General features: G+C 43.8%; 1 protein-coding gene across 1 annotated transcript; it reads left to right on the plus strand.

Annotated features, from left to right (window-relative positions):
• Positions 1-21,989: 21,989 nt before the first annotated feature.
• Positions 21,990-23,646, plus strand: LOC124679147. The gene is made up of 6 exons (XM_047214958.1): positions 21,990-22,149; positions 22,227-22,357; positions 22,429-22,712; positions 22,816-22,958; positions 23,072-23,122; positions 23,205-23,646. Exons 3-6 carry the CDS (start codon positions 22,665-22,667, stop codon positions 23,290-23,292), a joined length of 330 nt encoding a protein of 109 aa, XP_047070914.1. The 5' UTR covers positions 21,990-22,149; positions 22,227-22,357; positions 22,429-22,664; the 3' UTR covers positions 23,293-23,646.
• The last annotated feature ends 2,050 nt before the right edge of the window (positions 23,647-25,696 follow it).

Here is a 25,696-nt window from a genome sequence, read left to right on the forward strand (position 1 = left end):
ATGACATAAGAAATGTTGGAATAGCTTGGGCTACGGCTTTTATCAAAATTTCTTTCCCCGCTTTAGACAACAACTTTTCCTTCCATCCCTGTATGATTTTCCAGATTTTATCTTTTATATAAGAAAATGCCTTCCTCTTTGAACACCTATATACACAGGCATCCCTAGATATTTCTCATTCCAGTCCTCACTTTCAATACCCAACTCAGATTTGATCATATCCTTGACTCTCCGTTTTGTATTCGCACTAAACAACAATGATGACTTCTCTGAATTTATGCATTGGCCTGAACAATTCTCATAGAGACAAAGAATTTCCTTTAGCACCCTTGCTTCCTCTCGCTGAGCTTTCATGAGCATGACAGAGTCGTCCGCGAAGAACAAATGGGTAAGACTTGGAGCCCTGTGACAAATCTTCAACCCACTGAATGTTCCTTGCCTTTCAGCCTCCTTCAACAACGCAGTTAGTCCTTCCGCGCAAATGACAAATAAATAAGGCGACAAAGGGTCTCCCTGACGAAGACCCCTAGTTGGTGAGAATTGTTCCGTGGCCTGCCCGTTGACCTTAATTCGATAAGTCACCGTTGTCACACAGCGCATCACCACCTCCACCCAACTCTGGTTGAAGCCCATCTTTAACATCATTTGACGCAAAAATTCCCATTCCACGCGGTCATAGGCTTTACTCATATCAGTCTTGACAGCCACATAACTCTCTCCTCCTTTCCTTCTATTCTTCAGAAAATGTGTTGCCTCATATGCCATTAAAATGTTGTCTGTGATTAGCCTCCCGGGCACAAATGCACTCTGATTGTCCGAGATGATGTTCGGAAGAATGAGCTTGAGTCTATTTGCGAGTACCTTTGAAACTAATTTGTAAAGGACATTGCATAGACTAATAGGCCTCAGGTCTTTAATTCTCGAGGGATCCCTCACCTTTGGAATCAGCACAACAAATGTTTCATTCCATCCGTCTGGCATAGCCCCACCTTTTAGCACATTTAGAACCTCCTCCACTATAGTGTCCCCTATGACATGCCAATATTTTTTTGTAAAACAGAGATGGCATCCCATCCGGACCCGGCGCCTTGAGGTCCCCAATGTGATCCAGCGCAGCCTTTACTTCCATTGCCGTGAATTCAGCCGTTAGACATTCGTTCATAGCTTGTGTCACACATGGCTGCACCACTGCCAATAACTCTTCAGTGCGATCACCTCTTTGAGAAGAGAAAAGGTCCTGAAAATAAGATAGAATATAATTAGTTAAACCTCCTCCCTCTTCCACCTCTGATCCATCCTCCCTTCTTAGCTTCTTGATGCGGTTATTTTTCTTTCGCGCCGAAGCAAAAGAATGAAAGTAACGTGTGTTTCTATCACCCTCTTTCAGCCACCATGCATGTGCACGCTGCCTCCATTTTATGTTCTTCATCTCCTCCAAATGTTCGAGGTGGCAGCGTAGCCTAGTTTCCTCCTCTACTTTCTCCCTTGAGATCGGTGCAAGCATGCATGTTTCCAACTCATTTCTACCTTTTTTATCCGCTTATCCAAATCTCCAACAACATCCCGGCTCCAGCAAGTTAAATCATTAGCTACTGTTTTAATCACTTGGGCCACATTTCGTCCTCCCTCCTCCCAACCTCTCTTCCATGCCGCCTCAATAATCTCATCACAACCCTCCTCCCTCACCCATCTTGCCTCAAAACGGAAGTTCGGTTCACAACAAGGACCCTCATCCTCACCCTCCGTATCGATTAGAACCGGCCCGTGATCGAATGCCTCGGGTTACCATTTACAACCTTAAATTTTGGAAACTTTAGACACCATTCACTATTTCCTGTAGCTCGGTCCAAGCGTTCACATATATATCCATCCACATTGTGACAATGATTTCGCCACGTGAATTTATCTCCTGCATAGCCTAAGTCATTCAAACTGCAACTCTCCAAAGCATCCCGAAACTGATCCATAACAAGCAAATGGGAAATTATAATCCGTAAGAACTAGCTGCGGGTGCACCTCATTTATTTCGAGTCACTTTTAAGTTTTTTGTAAAAATGTAGCTAAAATTATAGACCTATATTGTGTTGCATCTTACATTTGTGAATTTCAACCAAAAATATGACAATGTGTGATCTACAGAAAAAGAACAAATGTCTTCTCTTTTTTGCACATGTCGCATATCATCATATTTTGACACAAAATTTTGCAGGTTCACAACATATAGCATAACCAATGTCAATAATTTTAGTTTACATTTTTTAAAACTTGAAGTGTACCAACAAAACTGGGGTGCACCCACAACTAGTTGCGGAATGTTTCCTCTCCAAGCAAATAATGAAGAACCAACGAGTAGTGACAAGCAAAATAAAGAAGAACCAACAAGAGCATCCACATCTATCTATCCCTTGTCAGGAGCATGCAACGCGTGTTATAAACGTGACAAGAAAATAATGAAGAACCAATAAAAACATACACATGAGACATAATATTAAATGTGAGAAAACTTCTCTAATAAAAGAAAAGAAAAGACAACCACAAGTGTTAGCTAGCAAAAATTCAGTGTTTATACAACGTCGTAGGTTTTCCAATGAATCAATCAATCCTAGTTGGCAATTTACATGATGTATATATAGATGGAGATAACGACCAAGACAAGACTCCAACTACGAGGCATTGTTAGAAGCTAGTTTCTTTTTATATAAATTTGGCAAAAAGTGTGTTTGGCACATGAGCACTAGTGCTCCCGGTATTTGAAAAACATATTTCTGTGATTTCAAAAAACTGAAATTGAATGCACACATATTTATAAACAATTCAAAGGTACGGTGCAAATTTCGGATTAAAATCTGTTATATTTTGAGCTATACAAAAAATATAAATGTATGAAAAAAGCTTAATTTTCCATCCTTTCGCATAGCCAAAAGTTTATCATTTTTCAATAGCTCAAAACACAATGCAATTTCTACTGAAACTTTGCACGAGTATTCAGAACATGTGTATGTATTCATGGAGTAAAATTTATAACTTTTCAAAACATAGACATATAATTTTTAAATATTACAAAACCAGAAGCACCGGTGCTCAGATGCACCAAGTTTGCTCTCTAAATTTGGACCATAATATAAAAACGGCATTTTCTAATCGGGACTCATGGATGTGCCGTTGAGTTTTGCTTTTAGATGAAACAAAAGTAAGGATACTCTTTCACCATTTACTCAGGAACGAAATCGTTTCATTCTCAGCTCGGAGTAGTACATGTACGTGATTGAAAGCCGAGCTCATAATCTCTACTATTAAGAGCAAACTGGTGAATGCCTGGTGTCACATTTTCAGGATGGACAATAATACCCCCACGTTCAAAAATTACAAACAACATGCCACCCCGCACTCCCTCCAATCCTCTCCTAAAAACACTCTCACCTCTTTGTAATCCCAATCGCATACCATAATCCGCTCATCTCCCCCGGAGTGGTTTTTTTCTGTTGCAAACTAACCTCAACGGGAGAGATATAAGGAAGACTTATCCATACGACTTGGCATCTAACAAACTCTATCTATACCCCTAAAATAAAGGGAAAATCGTTTCCGTTTGGTCCGTCAAAGTACGCTTCGTCCGTCCGTTAGGGTGCCTTCGTCCGTCGTCATAAGCTTGCTCGCGCTTTACCGTTACCGGCGCGGACTCTTCCTAACCAGAGTCGTAGTTACGTACGTCCGGCTTTATCTTGGCTTGTGCTGGCTCTAATCTGTGTACAACACGACCACACAACACGATGGATCCAGCTCAATACAAGCCTGTACGTCACGAGCACACGAGCTGTCAAATCCGTCCGGCTACAAGAAAAAAGCACAAATCAATCTATTTCAAGCCGGCGGTCCCGCCCTGTGGTCTCTGCTGCCGGTCCGGTCAACCTCGCCATCTGCTGCCGATGAAGTCAATCTTGCCTACTGATTCACGTCGCGTTATATTGATCCTGGTGGCCGATCGCGTCGCCCGACTACCGCCGCTAGAGATCGATCGCCCGCCCGACTATCGTCAGGTACGACGAGTCGGAGGTGCTACGGTTGTGGAGGAGGAGCTTGCATAGGCTGCACCATCGTCGGCACTGGCCGTACAAATCCCGCCAGCCGTTCTTCGCTGTGGGTCGTCGATCTGCCAAGAGCAATTTTATCAACAAAAGAACAGAGTGGACATGCCCAGCGGACATGATTGGGCAGAAAACGAAGGTAAACTGTACCTCAAACCGACATATCTGAGGCATGAACGCCTACTTCCGCGTGGTAAGGAACAGTGAAGAACTTACCTCACTTGCTGATGGCATCCGCCCAACAATGGACTCATCGACCGCTAGATAAGCGACTACAGAAATTTGGAGGAGGTGACTACAGAGCGACGAGAAGCGGCATTAGAGCAGGAACGAACTTATAAGCAAAGCAGAGCTAGCAGCAACGAGCTCCGGCAAAAATGAGACCAAACTTTTGTTGAACATAGAGGGAGCTAAGGACGAAGAATAATATAGAGCAAAGATTCAGCAAGGGCTTGAACTTTAATAAGTACATAGCTTGTTTCCTGAACACATTGTCGTTGCACTGAGTGCACGACCAAGCAACGGATTTCCTACGTCAAGTAATTAATTATTCATGTTTGTTGTTCACAGCTCTATAATTTATAGTATACAGATTATTGTTCATATATTTGCAGTGAATCAAAATAATAATAGGTTGATTGGTGCGAATTAAATGTTTGTGTGATTTTATAAGGCATGATGTATTCATTATGTTTTCCTAACTATAGTTCGGATCTGTCAGCTCCGGCATCTTCGAGAGCGTTGTCATGCCCTATTATTAATAATTATGTTTGCATTAATTGGATTTAATTGGTTCATCGGTTCGGTATTGCGAAAAAATAAAATAAATAAAAAATAATTGTCTTTCGCGACGGAACTTCTTATGTTCTTCCGGTGCAACGCACGGACAATTTTCCTATCTGATTCTAAAGAAATCCACTTAACAAACTCTCTTTGTATCTTTGTTTCAAAAAAAAAACTCTCTCTACATCTTTCTGCATAGCTGTCCAAACCCACTGTCTCCGTCGCAAATCGCTTGTGCCTATGAAACCCTCCCCAGCCGCTGCCTGGGCTTCGTTGCGCTTGCGTGCCGACAATCGCTGGTGCCCATGAGGTCGGTCTTGGACTACTCTCCTTCGCAGTGTGGGTGCGCTAGCCAGCGCGACAAACAAAGCGGTAGTCATCAGCATACCGTACTACAAGATGCTCGAGCAACAGGCATGCTCCGCTCGCTCGAGTGCAAGTATGTACCACGACATGCTCCGGTGAGGCGGTGCAGCAGGGGACAGGTTAGCGGCAAGTCGGCAACATGACTTGGAGAGAGGAGAAGAGTCGAAGGTGGCTGGGACGATGTCGAGACTTGAGCGTTGGGCGCAGGCGTTTCCGTTCTGGTCAGGTTCTAGACCAATACCTTTTTTCTAGACCAATACCTATGTGTTTCGCAAGGTATTTGGGGCTGATCAGAGTCCAAAGATGGGTGGAAGCAACGGCGACTGAGGAATGCACACATCACCTACTTCGCTTCTTGTTGTTTGCATCTGACAGTGTCACCATGGTCGTTGGGGAACCTAAGCGAGATCGTGGGAAATGTTTTGGCTCTCATATGCAGTGAGTTCTTGCTCCCTGAAATTTTCCTGCACGCTCCAGCGTTCAGCCCGCGGTCAAGGGCTCAAGGCCATGCTCTCCAAGACTCCAACGCAGACTGAAAGCTATTTGTGCTGGGTGGTGCGTGTCACTCTGTCAGCCTACGTTGTCCTCTCCCGTGCTGGCGGAGGCCTCCATGGGAACACACTAGAGTATGAGCAGTCACTCCGAGGATGTTTGTCCAAGAACAATCAGAGGCTCAGGCTCTGCATGCGCAGCGTACCGGAGGAAGCTTCGCTTTCTTGGGTGTCCACAAATCTGAACTTTTGTAGTTGTCTGCCTTCTGTCAACCTTCGGTCAGATGATGGCGTGGTACTATTCTCCACAGCATGGATGCCAAACGATGGATTACCGGTGTGACAATACATGGAGTTGGACATGGTTTTGAAGGTGGCTCTGAACATGCATATGATCAAGAGACAGGGATATTGTTCTACATGTTTCCCCTCTTCATCACTCTTTCGCTCAATCTGATACTATAGGTGTAATGCATGATGGTGCAGTGGTGTCTCTAATGCATAGAGATGGAGATGAGCAATCATGGTGTGGTGTCGTCCTTGTGCTCTTTTTTTAGATGACCATCCTTTTGTGTTGGTAAGCATTCTGGATTTCTTTGTTGCCATAGGTTTAATACTTTGCTCTAAAGTACAGAGGATTCTCTTTGATCCGATACGAAACAGAATGCCCGTGCGTTTGTGTATGCTCAAAGGAAGCATTTATATTTAAATCGGATGTTTACAGGGTGTTCTAACTATCATGCACTTAATATTTTGTAATATCTCCGATGAAGAATATATGTTAATTTGTACACAGTGAAGGACTGAAGGTTAAATATTCTTGTCTCTACCGAACAAATCCGTCCTCTTAATAAACTATCTTTTTTTTTGAAACCTTAACAAACTATCTTATTACAAAGAAAATTCACGTAATAAAATTTATCTCTATTTTAAAGCAAAAACTCATGTAACCTATTAAGTCTAGAGAGTTCATGTGTATCTTCTTTTTTCGATATTTGACATAGATTGACAGGGTCAATGAGTGTGAGGAGCACCATCTGGTTGCTCAATGGCGGGTTGGTAACAAAGGACTCGAGAAAGTGAGCAGAGATTGTTGCCAGGCGAAATTTCTCTAAAATTGACAAGTTCCAACTTTGCATAAAACGTGTTTTTATGAAAAAGAATAATAGGGATAGGGAAGCTGGCTGGAGGTGCCGGTGTTGTGCTGCCCAAGCGAGCTGTTTGGAAGCTTGGCAACAATGCCAGGGAACGGAAGCTCCAAATAATTCATGTGTAAATCAGTTTGTTTGTAAAGGTTATTTGACACGTGCTTCTAAAGGCTATGTGACATATACCCGAATTTGTGGTGCTCGATGATGACGAGGAGTAGGCTAGGGTAGCAGGCGTTACATGCACATTTTAGTATTATATATTTTTATTTTCCTTTATTCCCTATGTAAATTATGTTTATATTGAAACAATGCGAAACCAAAAAAAAAAATTGCGTCGTGCCGCTTCCCCCCCCCCCCGCGAAAGCGGACGCGTAGTACCAACTCACACTCGGCATCTAAGAAGAGGCGGCATTGCAACAAGCTGAGCTCCATCGTCCTCCCCAAGCTGGTCATCAACAACAACTTTCAGATCGCTTGGCTTAGATGGAGTCAGCCTCATCTCACGTCAGATTCATCCACATAATAGAGAATGAACCCGTAGCAACCGCACTGATATTTGTGCTATATAGGCTCTAGGGAAGTTTGATGTTATTTTTTCCGTAGTAACCAATCATACAACCAAAATGAGTTGTATATGGCATTTCACATATTTAACGCATAACTAATTAAGCATAAATTTTGTGTTTTACAATTAATTTTTTTAGTTGTATCAGTTTATTGAGCCGTGGCGAAGCACGGGCATTCAACTAGTATATTATGGTTTATCAAAAAAAGATTGAAAGCCGAGCTGATACATTAATGGGGTTAGGTTCGAACATGTCAGGAAACCTGTACTACCCCGACCTGTCCGGGAACTGCTCGACGGCGTCTCTCCTCTCACCGGCGTGCTGCACCTGCACCCGACGGTGTTCCAAAACCAGACAAGCCTGCCGACCTGCACTACCTCGACCTGCGCGGGAAAAGTTATTAGTTCAGGTGCCTTACAGCCTTATGCTGCAAAGGTTTGAAGTTTGAACCTACTGGACTGATGGCTCCCGCGTCTCACGGCTCCCGCGACCTCGCCATCGCCTTCGCCGCCGCCGCCGCAGACAACCTTGACGGCACCACCGGTGCGCCTCCTTCCGTCCCATGCTCCTCCCTCCTTCTCCACCCTCTCGCTCCAACCTCGGATTGGTTTGCTTTGTTCGCTCGGGTCTCGAGAGATGGTTTCCCGGTTCGTCGGAGAGGGGTTGTCGGATCCGATTCGGAGTGGATTTGGTTATCAGCAGTACAATGGAGAGAGGATTGGATCGTGGAAGGTGGATTCGATCAGAGAATTTGTTTTGGCGCGAGATTCTCGCGTTGATGATCTTCGAATCCGGATCGGGCCACGCTTGGATATGATTCAGCCGCGCGATTTTCAGCCCACGCCGCCCTCCGTGCGTGTGTGCGCTGTAATCCGTATTGGGTCTTCTCGGCAGCTCAGTTTCTCCGATCCAATCAATGGCGACGTTTGGGGATGGGCCGCAGCCCAATACCGTTGGAGCGTGATAGATGGTTTTTCCGCGGGACATGGAGGAGTCCGTCGCTCACTTCCATTCCGATCCAAATCAACCCTAGATCGGCGGATAGGGCTCGCGTGGTCTTCGTACCAAACCCTAATCCCCAAGACCGAGATCACCACTTCCCACCCATCAATCCTCCTCAAATCTGGCAAGGAATTAGATCCGGTGACATGAGCATCATACGCCCGGTTGCCGCATCTCCGCCAACCATGGATCGCAGATACGGGGGCCCTCGTAGATCTCCACCACGCAGATCCCTCCTCGCGGTTACTTTGGTAATCGTCCCCGAGTTGGATCCGAAGCTGACCGTCGCAACGAGCAGCGAAGATGGGAAGATGAGAGAAGGCGTGACGATAGCTATCGCCGGGAAGAAGAACGCCGCCGTGAAGAAGATCGGCGCCTTGCCGATCGGGAGAGACTCCGTGAAGAGGAACGGCGTCGGGTGGAGATTCGTCGCCGCCCGGAGGATGAACGCACTCGCAACACCGAGCGCCTCGCTCGTGAGCGAGCTCTTGCGCAGAAGCGCCGGCAAGAAGACGAAGCCCGTGGCGTAGATCGTTGGGCACACAGGGCTGAGATGCGGCTCGGATCCTCCACCATTCCTTCTTCACGCAGCCGATCTCCCGATGTAAGTCGTAATACCTCTAATATTCCTCGATTGATGCCGTAGCTACGGCGAACACCCTAGTCAATCATCCCGCTCAAGAGAATCAACAGCAACAACGTGTCACAGCCTAGATCCATATCGCTCTCTTCGCTCCTCGATCCAAGGGGTCCTCTGTACCACCACTGGTGACGGCTCCTCCTGCAACAAATAATAGACAACAACAAAGAATTGCTACTGCTCCTATCTGCAATAGATGTGGTTCGAATCATTTGATTGAAGTTTGTCAGGAAAGAGAGCCATGGGAATATGTTGCACCTTATTATGGTAGTGAGGAGTTTGGTTCTGGCTTTTACTCTATTCCTGCCATTGAAGTTGAATCTCCTCAGCTGGATCAGATGAATTATGCACATATTACTGTTGAGAAGGGTGAAGTTACTTCCAGGGATATTGAACATGAATTTGATGTTTGGGCTGAATCCATGAAGATTAACTGGAGATTCTTTGCCAAAGTAGTTTCCCCTACTGAGTTCAGGACAAGGTTCCCATCTGCAAAAGCCATTGAGGAATTAGCTCATTTTGGAAAGTCATGCTCATGAGAACTGTCCCCGAAGCCATTATCAATATTGAAAAATGGTCCGGTGACATTGAGCCCATAAGTGTGATGCAAGAAGCCTCGGTTCGGAATCAAAGGGATACCAATGTGCTTCAGGAACAAATCCACTGTATATTATGCTGCTAGCTTTGTGGGTAAACCTTTAGGCCCGGACAAAAACTACTTGAGAAACTTTTCCTATGTCGAGTTAAGATTGGCCGTCGGATCTCTCCTTGGTACCTAATACTAGGATTGGTGAAATTGACAAAGGCTTCTATGAATTTCAGTATACAAGGGAACTGTTTGAAGCAACCCCTCCCTCTGGCAATAGGACTGGTGTTAATGAAATTGTTACAGGAGATGGTGGTAATCAAGGGACTCCAAAGAGACAGAGGACAAGTGTGAATGATTCTGAAGCCGGCTCCCAATCTGCCCCTCCTTTTGTGGGTACAGGCTCCTCAACTAGCACACACAGGCAGTTATGCAATACAGCTCAGGGCAAACAAATATCTATTGCTGAGAAAGGGAAGAGAAAGGCTTGTGAAGTCACTTCTGATGATCAGATTGGTGATGTGCAAGATGTCGTTGATCTTGGGCTGCGAATCAGGTGGTGAATGCTCCTACAGATCGCACAAACCGATAACAGTGATGACATCCTTCTCTCTCAACGCAGGGATCCTGCTTTCAAGTCCTTCATTAATGAACTTGCTTCCTCTAGCAGTGTTAAAAGCTTTCATTTGAAGAAACAGTTTAGTCAATTCCTCCCTCCCATTGTGGAGAATGTAGCAGAAAATGAAGATATTGATGAAGAACAGGTGGACTATGAAAGTGGTGATTCCAGTATAGCAACTGATATGCCTTTTATTGAAGCAGGTAGAGGAGTTCTTGCCCTTGCTGTTCCCACCCCCAGACAGGAAACCTCTGCTGTGATCATCAATGTTGGTGGTTCACAACCTGAGGTCGAATGCACTCAAGAGGAGCCAGCTGTTCAGGTGGATAATGCTCTGGGAGATGAAGATGGAGGCCAGCAAGATATGCTGCTTGAAGGACCAACCAGGAGAAGCACCAGAGTGAACAATCAAGGAGACACAACCACCAGAATTGCTGACAAGGCTCAAGCTGCTGCTGAGAGAAAAGATTTATCGTGTACTTCTCTTAATACATCTAATTCTTTTGCAATTTTAGATGATGATGATATTATTGCTAGAGCTCTTGAAATGGGTGTCAGTAAATGTTCTTTACATCTTGAAAAAGTGCACTATCTCAAAGATCTGGAGATTGCTAGGCATTCCATCAAAGAAATGCAGGAAAAAAGAAGAAGTAATTGTCGTCAATGAACCGGATAATATTTTGTTGTTAGGGTTCGAGTGATAAGATGGATGATGATGATGATATGGAAGATTTTACTCCTGTGATCTCCAGGAGAACAAAAAAACAGAGGAAATAAGTAGAGAAAAGAAGAAGAAGAGGGACACCAGCAAAATCAGGTGTTGCCTCTGGAGGGGCACTAGCAAAATCCAGTGCCACCTCGGTGAAGGTTCTCAATGACCACCCTTTGTGTGGCATTGTGACTGGAACCAGGACCAGGAGAAAAACCATAAATATTTATGATAGGAGCCACTTTGAATTGCAGGGGGGTTGGTAAGAAAGGTATGAGTGTGTTTCTGTCAGATTTTCTCAGAGCTCAGGAGGTTGATTTCATTGGGCTACAGGAAACCATAAAGAAAGATTATTCTCCCACCTTTTTCAGGAAGTTTGATCAGCATAATGAGTTTGAATGGAGATGGATTCCTTCGTATGGTGGAGTGGTGGGATTTTGGGTGGCTTTAGGTCATCTAGATTTGAAATTTGCAAAACTACAGTGGGTAGATTCCATATCAAGGTCTCCTTGTTTGACAAAAAGATACAGATGAAGTGGAACTTGATTATTGTGTATGGGGCTGCTCAAATAGAAGACAAAGAAGATTTTCTGATTGAACTGGGAAGTGCCTGTAGTGATCAAGAACTGCCTTTACTTATTGGTGGTGACTTCAATATCATCAGATTCGCTTCTGAGAAAAATAAAAATATGAGGAAAAATAGATGGACAGATATGTTCAATGCTATCATTAATTGTCATGGCTTGAGAGAAATTTATCTATCAGGTGGCCAATATACTTGGTCAAATAACCAACGAGACCCCACCCTGGAAAAACTTGACAGATTTTTGATGAATGATTCCTGGGAATGCTTATTTCCTCTTGCCACTGTGCACAAGCTTGTCAGGGAGATGTCAGATCATAACCCTTTGATTCTGGACACTATGGAGCAAAAAGATAAAGTGAGCAGAGACTTTAAATTTGAGAAAGCATGGCTCCATGAAGATGATTTCCTCAGCAGGGTATCCAGAGCTTGGTCAATCCCTGTAAGAGCAGTTGACAGTCTGGGAAAACTGCAGTTGAAGTTGAAAAATGTTAAAAAAGATCTGAAAGGATGGGGGGCAAATTTGAAAGGGAGAGATATCAAAAGGAAAAAGAAATCAACGAGAACTCGGAGGAACTAGAGAGTCCGGAAGAAGATCAACCTCTGTCTCGCCTTTCAAGTAAAGAGAAGAACACAGATACAAAGCAAGAACTCCTTTCTATTCTTGATAAAGAGGAGAAATATTGGCAACAGAGATCTAGAGAAAAATGGCTCCTTCAAGGAGACAGCAATACTTCCTTTTTCCATAGAATATCCAATGGCTGCAAGAGGAAAAGGACTATCTTCTCTATGTCTGATGGGGAAAATATTATTCATGGGACAAATGACTTGTTGAATCATGCCACTGCTTTTTATAAAAATCTCTTTGGGCCAGCTGTTGATTCTGGTATCAGGTTGGAGGAACAAATTTGGAATACTGATGAGATAATAAACCCTGAAGAGAGAGAGGCAATGGACAGAACTTTTAGTGAAGAAGAAGTCAAGAATGCCATTGATCAGATGGAGAGTAATAAAGCAGCTGGCCCAGATGGAATTCCTGCTGAATTTTATAAAGTGTGCTGGGAGATTATCAAGTTAGATATGATGGCTGCTTTCAACGATTTTCATAGGCATGCTATTGACTTGAAAAGAATTAACTATGGAATCATTACTCTTATACCAAAAGGGCCAGATGCAGATAGAATTCAGAAGTACAGACCAATTTGTCTCTTGCAAGTTCTCTTTAAGATTTTCACAAAAGTTTTGACGATCAGGGCAATTCCAATTATGGATAAAGTGATACACCCTTGCCAAACTGCCTTCATTAAGGGTAGATTCATCACTGATGGAGTTGCATTACTCCAGGAAGTACTGAGAGAATCAAAGTTCAGAAAACAGCAGGGGGTGGTGTTGAAAATTGACTTTGAAAAAGCATATGATAAAGTAAATTGGGAGTTCTTGTTTGATTGTTGTAGACAGAAGGGGTTCAGTAGTAATCGGTCTGGTTTGGATTAAAAAGCAGCTTGCTGAAGGAACTCTCGTTGTCAAAGTCAATGATAAAGTGGGACCATATTTTGGCAGTCATAAAAGGGTTAGACAAGGAGACCCTTTTGCTCCTTTTCTTTTCAATATGGCAAGCAAACAAGTCCGGCCAAGATGGTGTCTGTGGCTCAGCAGAATGATCTTATTGTTGGATTAGCTGATAACATCATTCCTAGAGGGATTGCCATGCTACAGTATGCTGATGACACAATTCTTTTGATTCAAGATGATTTGGAACAAGCCAGAAATCTCAAGCTGCTGTTGTATCTCTTTGAAGCAATGTCTGGGCTGAAAATCAATTTTGATAAAAGTGAAGTTATGCTAATTCTTCATGATGATAACAAAATTCAGTCATACTCAGAACTGTTCAATTGCAAAAGTGGTACTTGGCCAATAAAATACTTAGGCACTCCTATTTGTGCTAGGAGACCTACTGTTACTGAGATGAGCTTTCTGGGAGATAAAACAAAAAAGAAAATGTGTGCCTGGGTAGGAAATAACATGTCCATTGGTGGTAGAATGATTAAAATTGGTGCTTGCTTATCCAAAGACAGGTGTTTATCAGATGTCCATGAGATTGTTACATAAAACAACCATAGAAGAGATTGATAAGCCCATCAGATCCTTTTTCTGGGCTGGCAGTGCTGATAAGAGAAAGTATCACTTTGTGAAATGGAGGTGGATCTGTAAACCAAAAAAGAAAGGTGGCTTGGGTTTGAAAGATCTCACCAAATTCAATATTAGCCTCATGTGTAAGTGGTGGTGGAAAGTTGAATCCTCAGATAGTCCTTGGAATGATTTCATTAAAAGGAAATATCTTAAAGGTGCTGGTGTCTTCTATTCAAAAAAGAGACCAGGTGACTCCCCTTTATGGTCAGATATGCAGAAAATCAAAGGCTTCTATTTAGCTGGCAGGAAAATGCAAGTGGGAGATGGAAAATTAACAAGTTTCTGGCAAGATGCTTGGTGTGGTAGTACTCCGTTATGTGAATCTTTTCCTGAGATATTCCACATATGTAATGAACAAGAGATCACGATTCTTCGATGCGGCTGCTCATGGATGGAATTTCTCGTTTAGAAGATATTTATCTCCGCAGTTAACCGCTCAAGTTCATGGTCTGTCGGGCATCGTGAGACAGATTAACCTCTCCCTTGAGAGAGACAGGCCTGTGTGGAAATGGACAAAAAATGGGATTTTCTCTGTGAAATCCATGTACAATCACTTATGCAGAGCATGGTACGCACGTATCCTTCAAACACCCGTGGAAAAGCGAGGATTCCTCCGAAGATAAAGATCTGGTTGTGGTTAATCCGGCATAATGCAATCGCAACAAAGGATAATCTTCCGAAAAGAAACTGGAGTGGGAGTGCATCCTGTCAATTTCGTCACCAAAATGAATCTATTTCCCATTTATTCTTTGATTGTGTTGCAGCAAAATATGTTTGGAGCACGAGTAGCCGTGGTCGTTGGTGCAAATGACAGGCCCGGGAACTTCACGCAATTTTTCGATTGGTTCCCATGCTTCGTTCTCGCCGAGTAGGAATGTTCGGATTGCGGGTCTTGTAGCGATTTGCTCGGGCAATCTGGAAACCGCGTAACGTAGCTTGTTTTGACATGAAGTTGATTAAGTCTCCCGGTGAGCTAATCGGTCTATCCGTTGTGTTTATGAATTATTGGGCAGGGCTTCACAATGATGTTGATGAGAGGAACATCAAGACCGGAGCCGATAATCTGCTACGCCCGGCGATCGCGGCCGCCACTTCATCGCCAGCTGCCGGAGGGAGACTCGGGCGTGGAGGAACGCTTACTATCACCGACGCTGCGGCTGCCAACATCACAGGAGATGAGGAAGAAGATATGGAGACTGATGTTGCGTGAATCGCTTCTTTGATGTTTGCTCAAGTTGATGAAAGGATGAAAAGAGCTTTTGGTGACTTTGGATGCTGCTGGATGATTCCTATGGAGACTGATGCTGCCTTTTTTAGTTTTTCTTTTGGCTGTCCCTGGTCTGTAATATAAACTACCTCTAAACGCTAGCATTAGGCGGCGCTCCCCTCCCCCCCCTTCTTCCTGTCGTGATACTATGTTTTTCGTTATCCTATGGTAATGAAAATCGATTCCCCCGAGGGGTGGATCGCTTGGAAAAAAATGCTGCAAAGGTTCGACATGCAGGGCAACGCCTTCACCGGAGAGTTCTCTCCTCTGCGGGGTGTCTCGGCTCGAGCAAGTTCAGGTTGGCAGACAGGAACACCTTCTCCGGTGGGATACCTCAGAGCATCGTCCTGGTTTGCACCATGTACCGGTTCCATTCCGGTAAAACTCCAGAATAACCAACGAACAGGAAGAGGGGCCGCAGGAGGCGGGAGCAGCCGGTGGCGGCGGCGGGGGCGAGCAGCAGCGATGGCGCGGAGGAGTTGGTGATGGGCACGATCAAGACGATGCGGAGGTGGGTCGCGGCCCATATGCTATTTTCTTGACGCGTCGGTGTGCTCGATGGCGGTTGAAGCGCTGATTAGGAGGATCCCTAATAAACCCTAAGTCCCCGATTCGGCCGCTCTATCTCGCCGGCACCATTCACAGATCTGACACCGGCGCACCCCTTCCTCCATTGAGCAGCTATCCCTTTGCTAAGCCACGCTACCCACCCTTCTTCGGGGCGCGGAATCGGGATGTAAGTGCCTAACTTCTTCCTCTTTGATTGATCGAAGTAAAATCCATGTACATAGGTTGTCCATCATCGTCCCTTCTAATCGCAGCCAAATTTTGATAGGACTGTCAATCTGCAAATAACGTTCAACCTAGTCTCAACGCATTTGTTGGTGTTCGATTGCAACTAGTTAGGGTCCATTGTGCTAGGAATTCACTACAGGAATGGGCGCTATGCCGAGGGCCAGGCTATACGCCGACGGCCAAAAGTCGGGGCCGTCGGCGTATGGCCCGGCCAGGCCAGCCTGCCCTTTCAACACTCGGCGAAACGTGGCCGTCGGCGTAGCGACCTCTACGCCGAGGGCAGCCCTCGGCATATCTTTGGCCCTAGGCGTAGACGAGGCTACGCCGACGGCCACCCTCGGCGTAGGCTATTTTTCAAATTGTCTAATTTTGTAAAAATCATAACTAATTCATATGATGTCAGAAAAATGCGTATGAGGTATCAAAATGTTCAGAAAAACATCCTCTATCCGTTTATGTCAAAATCATGCATATTTGAATCATGTAGAATAACATGTTAACATAGAAACAATTCAATCACTTTCTTATATGTTCTCGGGTTCCCGTTTTAGCCAGATGGCAATTTAAACGAAGTCAGAAAATCTCGCGGAGCCGCATGACATCATTTTATGTGTCCTAGTAACCACTCCAAAAGATGGAATTGGGATACGACAATTATTTTGGAAAACCCTTCACGAACAGGGCTATCAAGTCCGGATTTCTATGGCTTTTAGGGCAATGAGTAGGAATCGTCCCGTGACACCGCATAGTTTGTCGGAACGAGACCATATTTGGCACGTGCGTGGTCCCTGGGATGGGAAGCAATGCCCCGGGAGCGCATTTCCAATCCGACCCATGGGCGATGGTTTTTTCATTTTTGGGGTGCCAAAACAGGTTTTTTTGTGAAGGAACTACATGGGGCGCATTTTAGTATTGCGCGAGACCTCTGCGTAGTGGTAGGACACCGCCTTCGCACCCCATATCACATGCCATATGTGCGCGCTAGCTATCTGGGAATCCATGCGGCTTCCTGCGGTGTCCCGCCGAATCCGTCGGAAAGTGACCGGATTTGAACTAGGGCTACACTTTCCGTCGCTCAATAAATTCCGCAAAATTTGTTTTTAGGTCTATGACATATCAGTTTATGTGCTAATTTTTGTCCGTTTAGCGCGATGGTAAACGGGTGCACCAGCGCGCCGGTACGGCCATACCGCATCTCCGTGGGGGCCCTTTTGGCCAAATGACAATTTAAACAAAGTCAGAAAATCCCGCGGAGCCGCATGGCGTCATTTTATGTGTCCTAGTAACCACTCCAAAAGTCGGAATTAGGATACGACAATTATTTTGGAAAACCCTTCACAAACGAGGCTATCACGTCCGGAGTTCTATGGCTTTTAGGTCAAATGAGTAGGAAACGGCCCGTGACACCGCATAGTTTGTCGGAACGAGGCCATATTTGGCACGTGCGTGGTCCCTGGGATGGGAAGCAAGGCCCCGGGAGCGGATTTCCAATCCGACCCATGGGAGATGGTTTTTTCATTTTCGGGGTGCCAAAACTGGTTTTTTGTGAAGGAACTACATAAGTCGCATTTTAGTATTGCGCGAGACCTCTGCGTAGTGGTAGGACACCGCCTTCGCACCACATATCACATGCCATATGTGCGCGCTAGCTATCTGGGAATCCATGCGGCTTCCTGCGGTGTCCCGCCGAATCCGCTGGAAAGTGACCGGATTTGAACTAGGGCTACACTTTCCGTCGCTCAATAAATTCCGCAAAAAATATTTTTAGGTCTATGACATATCAATTTATGTGCCAATTTTTGTCCGTTTAGCGCGATGGTAAACGGGTGCACCAGCGCGCCCGGTATGGACATACCGCATCTCCGTGGGGGCCCGTTTTGACCAAATGACAATTTAAACAAAGTCAGAAAATCCCGCGGAGCCGTATGGCGTCATTTTATGTGTTCTAGTAACCACTCCAAAAAGTCGGAATTAGGATACGGCAATTATTTTGGAAAACCCTTCACAAACAGGGCTATCACATCCGGAGTTCTATGGCTTTTAGGGCAAATGAGTAGGAAACGGCCCGTGACACCGCATAGTTTGTCGGAACGAGGCCATATTTGGCATGTGCGTGGTCCCCGGGATGGGAAGCAAGGCCCCGGGAGCGGATTTCCAATCCGACCGATGGGCGATGGTTTTTTCATTTTCGGGGTGCCAAAACGGGTTTATTTTGTGAAGCAGCTACATGGGGCACATTTTAGTATTGCGCGAGACCTCCGCGTAGTGGTAGGACACCGCCTTCGCACCACATATCACATGTCATATGTGCGCGCTAGCTATCTGGGAATCCATGCGGCTTCCTGCGGTGTCCCGCCGAATCCGCTGGAAACTGACCGGATTTGAACTAGGGGTACACTTTCCGTCGCTCAATAAATTCCGCAAAAAATGTTTTTATGTCTATAACACATCACTTTATGTGCTAATTTTTGTCCGTTTAGCGTGTTGGCGAACGGTGCACCAGCCCGCCCGATACGGCCATTTCGCATCTCGCGAGGGGGCTGTTTTGGCCACATGGCAAATTGGGTGTCATATTTGGATTCCTCTAATTTTTAGGTTCAAATGATGATATGTATGTTATATTTAGATTCCTCTCATTTTTCTGATCGATTTAGACATATTATTTGTGGAATTTTGATTTTCCGATTTAAAGATATTAATTATTCAATATTAAATAGAAAAAAGACCAAAAAATAAAATCATTTTATTTTTATTTGAATTCAATATTATTATTACTTATATATATTCATTGTTGTCTACTTAAGTAATTGTTTGGGATTCAAAAATAAAGACGTGTGCATCACGGTTTAAGGGTTAATAGGGTTGATATGCTATTATTATCAGCAAGAGGTGTCAATTCTATAATGGAAGCTCATCCGAATGGAACCAAGAAGTTAAGCGTGCTTGAGGTTGGAGTAGTGTGAGGATGGGTGACCGACTGGGAAGTTTAACCATGATTGTAATTTGACATAAGATTAAGTGTAGTTAGACTTAAAAGTGTATTGGGTGAAAGATAAACAAGTAAAAAAAAGAAAAAAAAAGGAAAAAAAGGAAAAAATTGTGTAAAAGAAATTAAAATTTTAAAAATTTTAAAAGTCTATGCCTAGGGTTTTGCCGTCGGCATATAGAAAAAAATATTTTTTTTTTCGAATTTTTTTTTTTGAATTTTTTTGGAAACGGGAAATTTGAATTTTTTAAAAGTCTATGCCGAGGGTTTTGCCGTCGGCGTAGCGTGCTACGCCGACGGCGATAGTGCCTTTGCCGAGGGACTTACACGCCGAGGAGCTATGCCGAGGGCGGCCCTCGGCATAGCCTACGCCGAGGGCCAAAGCATGCTACGCTGAGGGTTCCCGGCCCTCGGCATATAGCCCCATTCCTGTAGTAACTGGCTGACAGTATTCCGTCCTCTTCCTGATGTCCCCATAAAGCACGTACTGCGATTTAAGATTTGATAAAAATAACAGGTAAAGCGCACGTCACCATGTTGCTTTCTGAATGAGGCCAGTGAAAGTCCGCCAAGTTTGTGTTGAATACAAGTAATTAGAATTAGTACTTGTAAACTTATTATACAGATCTCTTAAATTAGAATTTACTTGTAGAAATCTGCTAACACAACAACTCTTGCACTGCTTTCACAAGAAACACAACTACAATAGTCTAGCAAAATATATTTTGGAGAACATCGCAGATGAACATATGCAAAGTTCTTAAATCAAGGAAAGTTATAAGGATGGGGCATTTCAGCAAAAAAGTATAGATTAGTGCTCCCTCCATTCTCTTTTGTGATTACAACTCAGAACAGACGGGGTAACAAGTTGTAGTTCTTACAAGGAAAATCGGTTATATTACCGACATGATAAAAAAATCCTTTAATTTTTTTACTATGCATGGGGCCTAAATTTGAGTTTCACTCTGTGTCTTCTGTGAAGCATTTCTGCCCCTTATTATTATTTTGCTTCAGGACTGCAAAGAAGCGTGAGGAGAAGAGGGACCAAAGAGCCATAGATGAAAAGAAGAGACTGACTGTCAAGATGCAGGCAAAGGCAAGGGACAAAAGAGCCAGACACAGAGGGAAACTGGCAAAAGAAAAACAGGTTTCAGGAGATAGTTCTCCCGGAACACTCCATATAAATCAAATGGTGGAACGTGAGTCAATTATCTCATGTTTGCTGGTTCTTCTCTTGCATATATTCCTATATTATAGAGAACTCACAGTCGTGGTTTACGTACCATGTTCTTTATTTAGTCAACCGGTTGTGGATGAAGCGGACACAAGATTTTTGTGAGAAATATGGACATCCTGATCCAGTTGATTTGGACCGGAGTTTTGTGGAGAAGCCATTTGGTGGTGATATTATGAATTCTGATATTTCGTTGGCTTCCAATATTGTCTCGCTTGCTTTAGTCGATGGTAATTATGCTTCTTTGCGTTTGTGAACTTTCTAATTTGTATCTAATAACCACTAGTTCGTGATCTGAATGACTATCTTGTGCAGAAGAACAGATTTTATTTGCATGCTCGGGACTAGCTGTGAAGTGTATGGCAATGACGAGGCGTGAAGTAACAATAATTGTGACTTCAAAACGTTTGGTTACAGAATTTAATAAAATAAGAAACAGAGATGATAGATTGAGGGTTGGTGCTGCTAATCATTGTGTTCTATTTGCTTTGTTTTTTCAAGGTGATTGTGCTCATTCCATGTGCTGATGTACTACCACTCTTTTCACTATAGATTCAAGTGCTCTTTCCTCGCGAAAGAAATATCAAAATAGTCGGGTCACTGGGACTATATGATAAAGATATTGCTCTTGTCATGTGCTTCTACTACTCAAATCCATATGCTGTACATGATATCCCTTCTGATATACAACCTGCTGGTATTGATAAAGTAAGAGCTCTTGGGCGTGCCTTCAGCTCGGGCACTTTGATGTCCGCTACCGGGAAGCTGATTTATGACCGGACTCCAAATCTTCCTGAACATGCTCTGATGTACAGTACTTGTGCTATCACAGAGGTGCGCTGCTGTATTATTTCCTTCATTTTGGCATGATGAAAAATGAATAAACATAATTTGTCTTGTAATCCCTGCCGCTTTACTTGTGTCTATTGAACTTTCCGCACTGATACTCTTTGTTGGGATCGTTTTTCCCTTCACAATAATCCTTACCTCTTTATTTTGGTCCTAGGCTGGACTTGGAGGTCCACTTATGACTATGTGGGGGTATGGAAAATTCATTCTGGGGTTGATAACTGATTCTGATGATACCAAAAGAAATAGGACCTCAATCCTACCATTGAAGTTGCTTCAGGAGCGCTTGCGGTATTTTGAGAAGTACTTGTATGTCTCCTATGCTTCTAGTATTTATTAGCTACTCCCTTTATCCCATAATATAAGATGTTATTACATCTAATATACTCATGTATTTGATGTAATAACATCTTATATTTTAAGGGACAGAGGGAGTGTATCTTTTACCCAGTTTACGTATCTATATATATTGTAAAGCGAGTCATTTTTTTGATACACGCATTAGCGTCTTAGGAGTTCTCACACAGTAATCTGTGCATTAATAACTATTTGGTTCTTTCTACCTCTAGCTGTACTTGCATTAGTACCACATCTCATGTTGCTAATTTAGAGCTTCTGCTTCAGTGTTGAAGATAGTAGATATTCCTTTATTTGGCTCATGTGTTTTTTAGTTGCGTTGTTGAGCTAGTACTTCCCTGTATTTACTTATCATGACTACGTGACATTATTTTATTGCAGCCCGAACAGTACCAACTACCGTGAATATGCCTTGCCTGAAGATTTATGTAGCATAGTCCCATCAGGTGTGATTCTACATTGATGTTACCTATTGATCATTATTTGCAGAATGTCATGTGGATTTAATTATACACATCATCTGAGTACTAATACTGTCCGCTTTAATTGGATCAGGATATTGGAGTACAGTCAAGCATCTAACATCCATGGGATATCCTAAGCCTCCACCATTTGCGCTTGAGTGTAAGTCATTGCTTTCTATAGTGCCATACTTCTGCCTTCGGTAGCCTTTTCTAGCTACCTCTGTGACACTACTTCTGTACTTGTTCAAGCAGTAGGTGGGCAATTGTGTGATAAATTTGAAGATGATTTTGGTGATTCATATGGTTACAAGGGCTTAGATTACAATCTCTGGTTTCGTGGTACTGAGGAGCTGGTCTTTTCTAAACTTCGGACAGAAGTAGTGACAAAATTATGCGGGCGGGTTGTTTTGCTTACTTCATACGATGGTAATTTTACAGTTTACACAGTTTATTTTTCATGTACCTTGTTTCCACATAATAATGGCCAAAGTTGTGATATGTAGGAGACAAGAGATCTTTCGCATGCACTGGCTACCTTATAAAGTGGCATAAGAAAGGCACACCCGTTATTCTGACCTCGGCCAGTTTGATTAGAAGTTCAGATAATGAAAGCAAGATCAATGAGAAATTTAAGGTTGCTTCTCGTAATTATTTTTCTTGCCCTAAGTTAGATGTTGGTTAATTAAGCTTACTTTATTGTTGCAGATTGATGTGTTTCTCCCACCAAATCAGCATGCTACCGGGACATTGGAACTGTATCATTCAGATTATAACATTGCTGTAATCAGTGTTCAGCCACGTCTACGATGTATTCATCCGGAGAATATTTTCCATGGAGAAAAGGGACGTAAAAAGGTAGTAGCTATAGGGCGCGAGGTTGAGGATGGAGTATTAATGGGGACAATTGGTTTTGTGCCTGATAAGCCTTATGACAAACCTAAATGCTTGACTGTAAAGACCTTAAGCTGTCTACTTGTAAAATCAAGAAGGTATGCTGGTCAAAATCAGTGACTATCTATAATCTATCAACACATTTACTAAGTTGTCGTATCTATCTACAACATTATATCTCCATCTTATTCTTTGTACTAGGCTGGGATTGGTGGTCCACTTGTTAATTTTATTGATGGAAGTTATGCTGGCATGAACTTCTATGATGGAACTAGGAAAACACCTTATCTGCCAAGGCGTATCATTGCAGAAGTTCTAAGTAAAACTGATCTCCCATCACAAATGTACTTCCTTTTCCTGATGTGTTATGTCAGTTCCTTTTTTTAACTGCCCTGGTTCTTATCGTGTAGGCATATACTTATCAATTGTCCTTACGTTGTTCTTTTCTTAATGGCAGAGGAATGAGCCAGCCCATAAACATAATGAATGAATCCGCAGTTAAAAACAGGTACTCTTGCTGTTTCCCAGTCCAAATTCATATACTAGTTACACAAGATTAACTTGCATTGATAAATGAATTTGGATGACAGGTGGCCCGTGCCTAAGCCATATTGGTACCATCCTTCATTTGGCGCCACTCCCCGAGGATGTCCTAAAGTCCCCCCACCAAATTTGTAATACAGAATCATCCACAAAGATTTCGATTAGCGATGGCATATGTCAAACACGAATACCACCTGAAGCTACCAGTATAACACTTGGCATGGATGCCCGGCCAGTCCTGAGTGAAAAATATACCACGAGCCAGTTTGGTGGTCTTTTGCAATAAGATCATCGTGCAATAAATCAACAAAACCTAAGAGTCCTCTGTGCCAGTTTGGTGGAAGGCAACCCCTGTAAACAGCAGTAAAACGTCATCATTACTGTTCCGACTCATCTGGTTGCAATTATTAAGGGACCTTTTTGTGTAAGATTAAGCTTGGTGGAAGGCAACCCCAGTAAACGGCACTAAAATGTCATCACTACTGTCGTTATGCTATTGTCTATCTATCGTTGTCCATGGTTCGACTCATCTAGTTACAATTATTTTAGGAACCTTTTTATGTAAGATTAAGCTGGGCTGATCTTACTCTGTTGACTTAGCCTGCATTATATTTATCTTTCGTACGGCTCTACAGAAGATTGTGATAGTGGCATGCCTGCCAAATTGTTCATTTGCTGCTTGGCGCGTCGAAAGCTGGCAATTAGCCAGCACCCAGTAGTTTCCCGTACTTTGGCTAAGCTATACGTTGCAGCAGTGTGTAATAACTTTGTGAACCTCGCCAGGGCTTTATTAATTTAAAGTCGGGCAGTAATGCCTTTTATCTAAAAAAAAAGGGCGGCTGTGGGATGGGGAATTACCATTTCTACTCATCAAGCAATATTTTAACGTACCTAATTACATTATGTTGTGAATGTGTTACTTTACAACCTTGTTACATTATGTTGTTCTCACTGCTCTGAATAAGTGTATTTTACTGGAGCTGCACGTACTCGTCATAACCGGTGTGTAATATAGTACCTCAACATGATAGAAATTAGAATGCTGGTGGGTCTCCATCTTTACTACTACCTCTGTCCCCTAAAAGACGTCATTAATTTATCTAAATTTAGATATATCTTGATAATGTATGGACAAAGGGAGTATTAAATCGAGAAAGGTCATGATGGTCGGTACCTCATCCAAAATTGCTCCTCAACTTGAAACAATTTACGGGTCTATGCCACCATCAACTGATATTAACGGTTTGGTTTCTCTTTTCCCCTCCACTAACGCCACTGCGAGACGGCGGAGCACCTTAGTTATTCGGAAACTGAATTGCAGGCCATCCTCTCCTCACCTGCTACAACTGGGAAGTTGATACCCATGTAACACGAGAACTTAGTCGATTGTGAACTACCCACACCCTAACACCCTAAGAAAATGATGGCTTTCACCCGAGGCATCCGTCGCTCGTGTTCTCCTCCTCTAGATTGGACGTGTGTCATGTGGGACCCGCACAATGGTTATCTTCTTCCCCAACTTTTTTCATCCCGATTCGCACGGCTGGTGACCTCCTCTGGCACCTCATGTCCCTCCCCTCCTCTCCTCCCGTGTTGCCTTACCACCTCGCGGCTGGTGACCTCCTCTGGCACCTCCTGTCCCTCCCCTCCTCTCCTCTCGTGTTGCCTTACCACCACCGACGGAAGCTCCATCCATGGCTGTGTCCCTCCCCTCGTACGCCGCCCCTACCGGCACCGCATGGACGAGTCGAGGAGTTGGTGTTGCGGTGCCGCCTCTGCGAAGATCTCGCTACCCATGCACCTCTAGTTTGTTGCCGTTCGTGCCCATGTTGAGGGGTCCCACGTGGAGGTTTCCTCGTTGGGGCGCCAACGGGTAGAAAACAACGAAGGAAATGGTGGTGCTACGGTGTTCCATAGACGCACAAGCCTCGGTGCTTCGGTACCCTGCTTCTACGAGCAGCGGCCTCCGGTGTTACAAAGGAAGGGCAGCGGCCTCGGTGCTTCGGTACCCTGCTTCTACGAGCAGCGGCCTCCGTCGATGGGGGTGCTACCATCATTTTTGTGATACTTCTGTTTCCAGAGGTCAGCTATGCTGCAAGTGCTGACTAATTTTGTTGTCAATGGTGGGCGGCGCAGCTACCAATGGTGTTCGGCGTGCTGCCAGAGGGGGTCGATGATGCTATCGGCCAAGGTCATGTATGGGTTTTTTCTCTGCGGACCAATGGGGGAATTGATACATACTTTTTTTTAAATGCTACAATGTTTTTTTATGTGTTTAACCCATGGTACGAAAAATGTTGCAACTATGCTACGATAACACAAACGTTTTGCTACGAGGTCTTCGGCAAGCCCCATGTCCTAATGATAGTTTTCTTTTATTTTGTAGAAAAACTATTTTTTGTAAATAGAATCAAATGTGGGTTTTTTTTTGCTACACATATAAAAGTAAAAGTGAGATTTTGAGGCAAATGTCAGCATGTGAAGACATGGGAAGACGAGGGATCCGGGGATGCTCGGCATGACCCATAAAATAGGGCAA

This window comes from Lolium rigidum, chromosome 7, assembly GCF_022539505.1.
Source record: "Lolium rigidum isolate FL_2022 chromosome 7, APGP_CSIRO_Lrig_0.1, whole genome shotgun sequence".
Lineage (NCBI taxonomy): Eukaryota > Viridiplantae > Streptophyta > Magnoliopsida > Poales > Poaceae > Lolium > Lolium rigidum.

Coding starts and splice junctions, on each gene's coding strand:
- LOC124679147 (XM_047214958.1), top strand. CDS start 22,665: ATGCTTGACTGTAAAGACCTTAAGCTGTCTACTTGTAAAATCAAGAAG. Junction 22,959..23,071: donor ACTGATCTCCCATCACAAAT/GTACTTCCTTTT, acceptor TCTTAATGGCAG/AGGAATGAGCCAGCCCATAA. Junction 23,123..23,204: donor GAATCCGCAGTTAAAAACAG/GTACTCTTGCTG, acceptor TTTGGATGACAG/GTGGCCCGTGCCTAAGCCAT.